The 8,088-nt window shown below is 49.2% G+C and overlaps 1 protein-coding gene across 1 annotated transcript; it reads left to right on the top strand.

Moving 5' to 3' along the window:
• Positions 1–40: 40 nt before the first annotated feature.
• ING1 (inhibitor of growth family member 1) lies at positions 41–6,170 on the top strand. Its single transcript, XM_021695974.1, has 2 exons — positions 41–276; positions 5,211–6,170. The coding sequence occupies exons 1-2, from the start codon at positions 141–143 to the stop codon at positions 5,912–5,914; spliced, it is 840 nt and encodes a 279-aa protein (XP_021551649.1). The 5' UTR covers positions 41–140; the 3' UTR covers positions 5,915–6,170.
• The last annotated feature ends 1,918 nt before the right edge of the window (positions 6,171–8,088 follow it).

The raw sequence follows: 8,088 nt of genomic DNA, 5'->3' as shown, positions 1-8,088 counted from the left end.
GCAGTTGTAGGGGCGGGGGGGCGGCCGGAGGGGGGGCGCCGGCGGGCGGGAGCTTTGCATTTTGCAGCGCTGGGCTCCGAGGGGGCGGGGGCTGGAGGAAGCGGAAAGCCGCGCCGAGTCGCCGGGGACCTCGGTGAACCATGTTGAGCCCTGCCAACGGGGAGCAGATCCACCTGGTGAACTATGTGGAGGACTACCTGGACTCCATCGAGTCTCTGCCTTTCGACCTGCAGAGAAACGTCTCGCTGATGCGGGAGATCGACGCGAAATACCAAGGTACGGCGGGATGGATGGGCGGGGGCGGTCGCTCCATCCCCGCCGGTCGCGGCGCGCCGCGGGGCCGCGGGCCGTCCTGTTCCCCGCCCGGAGGAGCCGCGGGCCCGCGGCGTCCGCTCTGGCCGGGCAGGAACAAAAGGTCTGGAGCCTCTTTGATTCGCCAAGGTCCTTGTGGGCGAAGCCCGGACACACAGGAGGAAGGAGGAACGAGAGGTCTCAATGCCAGGCTGCGCGAGCAAAGCGCTCTTTGTAGTGAAGTGACGAGGCGGGGTGTTGCGGGGGAGGGGGCGCAGGGGGCGCAGGCTAGGGCGCCGAGGGAGGGATGTGCCGCGGTCGCTGGGGCTGAGGGGCGCAGCGACGGGGCTGCGCGCAGGGCTGCTGGGAGGGCACTGCGGGTGGCGGGTCCCCGGCTCTGCTCGCCATCCCCAGAGCCACCCCCACCCAGTCCCGAATCTGAGTGTTATATAAAGTCCGGGGTCGGCACTCCGCGCGGTGCGGCCCCGGTCGCCGCCGCCCCCGCCCGATCCCCCGGGCCTCCTGTGGAGCTGGACACCGAGTAAGGGCCGACGTGCGAGGGGCGGCGCGGCCGGGTGTAGTTCGCGGAGGGCGAGGGCTTTATTCTGTGCGTGCGGTGGGAAAGGGGAGGGGATGGAAGGGAGGCTGGGTCGAGGAAGTCGCCCATCTGCTGTGCTCGGGGGGCGCGGGCAAAGCTTGTCGGCTTGCAGAGGAACATGGCAGGGAAGAGGACCTGTGGGTCGTTCTTTGCAGCCCCGGCTGCCCAGAGTTCCGGAGAGAGGCGGAGGGTTCGTATCCGCTGGGAATTGTTGGCTGTTGGGGAAACTTTCCTGCCAGGTCAGGCACGCCATTGGGGTCTGTGTATGGGACGCGGATCGTCACTCGGAGTTTACTAATGTTTACAGGGCTGCGCAGCAGGGAAACGGAAGCGTGGGGGGAGGTGGGAAGCGACCGCACGCCCCGAGCACGTAGGGAGACCCCGGGGGTATGGCGCCCCTGCGCGCTCTAACCGAGCTTGGGCTTCGCAGCGACTTTTATAGGGGTCTTATTAGCATATTGTGAACGTCCCGCTTTGGCTTCCTTGTGATTGGTCTTGGCGTCCCCCATGGAATGTCCTTATCAGTCCGCCGCTGAGCTATTGGTTCTGAGCCGGATGAGGGTGGGCATTGCGCAGTGACTGGCACGGGTCTCTGTTTCCGCTGCCTTCTTTTTTCTTCAGAGGGGCGGGGAGGAGGAGGAGGTCGAGTTGATTTGAATGTCTTTGGGTCGCCTGGCCTCCGGCCTCGGATTGGCCATTGGCGCTGCGAGGGCGGGCCTTATTCGTTGACTCTGTGCTGTGATTGGCGCCTCTCCTGGCCTCCGCCCTACGGCCTGGCGAGCCCCACAGGCGGTGGCTCTCGGGGCGGGGCGCGACGCCCGCTGACCGCCTCCACATTGGCTGAGGCCCCGGCCCCGCCCCTGTCCCTCAGGGGCCCGAGCCTGGTCATTTCCGGCCGCCGAGCAATGGCGGCCCCCGGGGGTCGGGGGGAGGCAGGCCTGTCTTGGTTCCGGGGCTGCCGAGGATGCTGCTCAGGCCTCCTGCTCAGGCCCCAAGGACTCGCGGGCAGGCCCGCCGATGTTCCGGGGCCGCCCCTCCGGCGACCCGCGGGTGCGGCGGCGCGGAGCGGGGGGAGCGTGAGTGGCCCGGGGCCGGTGCCTGGCGAGGACGAGCCGGCCCCTAGGGCCCCGAGTGCGCCAAGCGAGGCGGCGACTCGGGGGAGCGAAAGAAGATCGGAGGATTCGTGGTCACCGGCACTGTTCATTATCGCTCTCAGGAAACTCATCTTCCAATTGTTGTAGCATCCCCCAGAGTTACTGTGTTGCTGCTTCGGGACCAGGTGTCCCGGGGAGGGAGCCCCCGCTGCGGAGCTCGCTCCTCCTGCAGAGAGGGGCCGCTGAACTGCTGGGAGTAGTCGCAGCTCGTTTGGTGGACCTCACTGGAGATGTGGGGAAATGCTCACTTATACCGCTTTTAGTTTTAAGGACCTATGTTGAAAGTCGAACTTGGCCGGCAGTCTGGCCTTAGTATACATCAGTTGGAGATTAGTTCAGAAAAATGGATTAGAATTAGTTTACCCACTTTAAATGGTATTTGAGGCTGTGCTTGAATTATTGAATTCAAAATTATTTTTGCATTGTTTCAACTATTTTTTTAAATACCCACCCCACCATGGAAGTCCGCTTCTTCTTCTTTCTTTTTTTTTAAGATTTTATTTATTTGACAGAGAGAGACACAGCGAGAGAGGGAACACAAGCAGGGGGAGTGGGAGAGGGAGAAGCCGGCTTCCCGCTGAGCAGGGAGCCCGATAGGGGGCTCGATCCCAGGACCCTGGGATCATGACCTGAGCCGAAGGCAGACGCTTAACGACTGAGCCACCCGGGCGCCCCCGGAAGTCCGCTTCTTAACGAACGTCAGTGCAGCCTTTATATGAAGTTAAAATACGTTTCTAGTAGTTGGACAGACCAGATTAGGTTGTGCTACAGTCTCATTTCGTCCTTAAATTCTTTCCGTGGTACCATTGCTTCCTTACAGTGATATTGGTGTGGAGCATTTTCAGAAGGAAGGTCAGCAGCACTTGGAGCTGACGGAGCTGGGAGAAGCTCCTGGTGTCCTCGCGGGGCGCCCGCCTAGTTAGACCTGGTGCTGTTCTTGTTTACAGCGCGTACTGCAGCGGCTCTGTTGATAGAGGACTTTGCTTGGGGAGTCTAAGAAATACATGTCGTTGTGCAGGTAACAGAATCACTTCTTGGTAATTTCGTGGTGTGATTTTTGTTTCTTTCGCGCACCTGAGACTTCACATGGATGTAAGCTTGCTTGTGATGTAAAAAGCTGTATGTTACTGAATTTTATGTTAGCGATAATTGCGTTATTTTTTCTATGAAAGGCTAATATTGTTTTTATCGATTTGGTTACCGATTAAACCAAAAATAGCTTTGTTATAGTAATAGTAATATGCAATTAATTTAAAATAAATTGGAGAAACTCCTATTTTAACATCTATGAAATAGAACTTAGATAAATTGAGCCTATTTATTTTCAGAATTAATTATTCCCAGACACTATGAGACTATGGCATTCCTCCTTTCTGGGGGCAGATAGTCTACATTGTTTTTCTAGGAAGTATCTTCAGAGCTGTCTTTAGTTTAAAAATATAGCCTGGAAAATAATACTTATATTTAGGTAAGCTTCAGTGTTGGTCCGAGTTCATGTATTTATTTCAGTGTTAGGTTTATGCCTTATAACTATTCAAAGATAAGATCTGGAAGGGATGAGGGGTTACGTTTTATATATCCTGCCTCCCACACTTGCTACCTGGAGAGTAAAATTGCCTTATTTTAAGAGATTGCAAAGGGTTTCAGGAGAAAAATCTGATACTGTTTATTCATTTTTTAGTAATCTCTACACCAAATGTGGGGCTCGAACTCACACCCCCGAGATCAAGAGTTGCATGCTTTTCTGACTAAGCCAGGCAGCGCCCCCTGATACTATTTTGATTTGTTACTCTTTGGGAAAAATAACTCTGGGAATTTGTTTGTATTATTTTTTTAAAAGATTTTATTTATTTATTTGAGAGAGAGCATGAGAGAGCGAGCACATGAGAGGGGGGAGAGTCAGAGGGAGAAGCAGACTCCCTGCTGAGCAGGGAGCCCGATGCGGGACTCGATCCTGGGACTCCAGGATCATGACCTGAGCCGAAGGCAGTCGCCCAACCAACTGAGCCACCCAGGCAACCTTTCTGTTTGTATTTAAAAAGGTTTGTGTTTTTTTAAAGATTTATTTATTTGACAGAGAGAAAGACAGCGAGAGAGGGAACACAAGCAGGGGGAGTGGGAGAGGGAGAAGCAGGCTTCCTGCTGAGCCGGGAGCCTGATGCAGGGGCTCCTTCCCAGGACCCTTAAATAGGTTTTTGGCAAGAATATTTATTTTCCTTATTTCAATCAAGATTATTTAACAACTTTTATACCTTGAGAAATTGCCTAATTACACTTTCCAAATTACATCTTAAAATCATATACACTTTTTTAAGATTTTATTTTTAAGTAATCTCTACACCCGGTGTAGGGCTTGAACTCCCAACCCCAAGATCAAGAGTCACATGCTCTACCGACTGAGCCAGCCAGGCACCCCCTGTACAAAGTTTAAATTTAGTACTGAGGGTTTTTTTAGTTTTGGTAATGTTTTAAAATCTGTTGATTTTTACAGATGTGAATGTGTATTGTCTTAAGCAGTAAATGCAAAAGCAAAATCTGACCCCTTTGTTTTAAGGCAAGGCTAGGTTGTCTGACTTATTGTGACAAACCAGTCTTGTTTTTAGTAATACAGAGGAATAGCAAGGTTGGATGACAGTGATGTGACTGATAAACTGAGGCCCTGGGTCACTAGGTAGTATTTATATACATTCTCTGATTTAATAGGGTATTCTAGACATTGATGCATTAAAATAAAGGGAATAAAGGCATTTAAGTTAGAAGAATATTTGAGTGAAAACTGGAAATACAGGACATAAATCAATTAATTTTATAGAAAGTAGAAGTTGGGCATCAGCACTTCACCTAAATTTAAACTTTCCCCCTTAGTTGCTGATCCCAAGAGTAATGTTACCCATGCTTCTGAATGCACAGAGTCCCTTGGGGAGCTTTGAGTGGCACTTTGCTAAATGGGAATTGTGTTGCATTTGTATTTAGTTGCAGGGATTTTTTTCAATAGGGGGAAAAAAAGGTCTGCTCAAAATGCCTGTAGGTTATAGGATTTTCATACTAGGAAATCTTGCCTTGATTTTTTCTGTCCTTTGCAATTACTTTTTTATAGACCAGAGAATTTAAATAAAGGGCTCAGTTGTGTTTATAGAATGGACATAATGCTTATTTTTCCTTTGCAGAAATCCTGAAGGAACTGGATGAGTATTATGAGAAATTGAAACGCGAGACAGACGGCGTCCAGAAGAGGAGAGTGTTGCATTGCATTCAGAGAGCCCTGATTCGGAGCCAGGAGCTGGGCGACGAGAAGATCCAGATCGTGAGTCAGATGGTGGAGCTGGTGGAGAACCGGACCAGGCAGGTGGACAGTCATGTGGAGCTCTTTGAGGCCCATCAGGAGGTCAATGACACCACTGGCCACAGCGGCAAAGCCGGCCAGGATAAGTCCAAGAGCGAGACAATCACGCAGGCGGAGAAGACCAATAACAAGAGGTCCCGGCGACAGCGCAACAATGAGAACCGAGAGAACGCTGCCAATAATCATGACCATGATGACATCACCTCAGGAACGCCTAAGGAGAAGAAAGCAAAAGCCTCCAAGAAGAAGAAACGCTCCAAGGCCAAAGCTGAGCGGGAAGCGTCCCCTGCAGACCTTCCCATCGACCCGAACGAGCCAACGTACTGTCTGTGCAATCAGGTCTCCTATGGAGAAATGATCGGCTGTGACAATGACGAGTGCCCCATCGAGTGGTTCCATTTCTCCTGCGTGGGGCTGAATCACAAACCAAAGGGCAAGTGGTACTGTCCCAAATGTCGAGGGGAGAACGAGAAGACCATGGACAAGGCCCTGGAGAAATCCAAAAAGGAGCGGGCTTATAACAGGTAGTTGGCGGAGCTCGCGCAGCAGGGAGGAGAGCGGGCGGGCCAGTGTATTTATTACGTCAGTCACTGCCCATCCTGGGGCGCAAGGACCGTACATTGTATATTTTTAAAGAATATTAGAAAAGGAGCCGTTCCTTTTGCAGGGACGGCAGTGATCCTCTGCTTTTGTTTTCATTGGTACACATGTGTAACAAGAAAGTGGTCTGTGGATCAGCATTTTAGAAACTACAAATATAGGTTTGAATTAAACACTCAAGTGAGTCTCAGACTGATTTGTTTTGTTTTTGTTCTGCTGGGGTGGGGGTGACTTGGAAGCAACCTAACATGTTTCATGTGGAAAGAGATTTCATTTGGCATCATTAGCATTATTTTAATAAAAATAATGTTACCGCTTCATGAGCACGTTTTTAAACATTAGCCAGATTGCCAAACTTATAGCCCATAGCAAATTTGTTTCTTGCTATGATAAGGTATATCCGTATAACAATCCAACGTAAAGATTTAAAGTTTGAAGGTTATTTTTTAGACAGGTAAATGGTTAAGTTTTACATGACAGACATTTTTCTATTACTGGCCTGTTCCCCAAGTGGCCTTTTTTTTTTTTTTAAGATTTTATTTATTTATTTGACAGAGAGATAGCGAGAGCCAGGAACACAAGCAGGGGGAGTGGGAGAGGGAGAAGCAGGCTTCCCGCAGAGCAGGGACCCCGATGCGGGGCTTGATCCCAGGACCCTGGGATCATGACCTGAGCCAAAGGCAGATGCTTAACGACTGAGCCACCCAGGCGCCCCTCCAAGTGGCCTTTTTTAAATGACTGGGCACAGTTTTTATTAAACCACATGGAAGTGGTCTAGTCGTGGAACTTCAGATCACACTTTTTTGCTATCACACATCTCAGTGTGGCTCCATGTTTCATTCATACAAGGCGTATAAATGTACATTTCAAGTGAACTTGCACTTGCTGCTTTGTAATTGGAAGCCTTTGTAGAACCGAGGTGTGTTTCCTGCTGCTGTGTGCATGAGAGCTTACAGATGTGAGGTCCAGAAATAAGTGAAATTTGACCGGTTTCCTCCTCTTGCAGTATATTTTAATTTGGGTGTAAGTAATTTTTAAATTGTTTTAAAAATCTGTATACCAGCAGTTTAGGCAAAGCCTTAAGGCACATTTTTTTAAATTGTGCTTAATAATGAAGTAGAAGTACCTAATTGCCAGCAAATAAATGTCAAAACAGAGTATATTTTTAGACCAGGGGTTAGGAAATTACTGTCCATAAGCCAAATCCAGCCCACTGCCTGTTTTTGTAGGGCCTGTGAGCCAAGAATGAGCTTTACATTGTTAAGTGTTTTTTTTTCTTTTTGTTTGTTTGTTTTTTGAAAGGGAGTGCGAGCAGGGAAGGGGCAGAGGGAGAGGGGGAGAGAGAATCTTAAGCAGACGTCACACCCAGTGCGGAGCCCCTCAGGGCGCTAGATCTCACGACCCTGAGATCATGACCTGAGCCTAAATCAAGAGTTGGATGCTCAACCAACTGAACCACCCAGGTGCCCCTGTTAAATGCTTTAAAAAAAAAAAAATCGAAAGAAGAATCCTGTTAAATAACACATGGACGTTGTAATAAGATTCACATTTTAGCGTCTGTAAATAAAGTGTCACTGGCACACAGCCATCCATGCTCATTCACTGAAGCATCGTCTGGGCTGCTTTGTACGACAGCAGAGTTGTTTGCATCAGGCATCAAATGACCCCCAAAGCTGGGATCGCTTATTTTCTGGCCCTGTGCACAAGAGGTTTGCTCACCTCTGATTTAGACTAACTTCATTTATAAGCAATAATCTGGTTCCCATTTCAAAGTGAAACTCGGTGGAGAGAGTTTGTTTCCTCCCATCTCTTGTGAAGCCGCCACAAGGAAGAACTGGGATCATTGTAGCTTCTAAAGCTCTATGTGGCTTGATTTCCATAAAACACTACGTTGTTTTCTGATTGTTTATTTCATTTGACATTGAGAACTTTATTTGTGCCAGACAGAAATCCCTCAATGTTTTACAGTGAATTTCCATTATAGAGACTATTTGGTAGAGAAATGCAAATTGTAGTTGATTATACATTAAAATGTGAACTTTTTGCATATCAGTACCTACGAATAGGCATTTACTTTCCAGCAAAACTTCAAAAACGTTTCA

Source organism: Neomonachus schauinslandi, chromosome 3 (genome assembly GCF_002201575.2).
Source record: "Neomonachus schauinslandi chromosome 3, ASM220157v2, whole genome shotgun sequence".
In the NCBI taxonomy this organism is placed as follows: Eukaryota; Metazoa; Chordata; class Mammalia; order Carnivora; family Phocidae; genus Neomonachus; species Neomonachus schauinslandi.
Note: the sequence above shows the minus strand (reverse complement) of the source record. Positions and strands in the feature narration are given on the sequence as shown.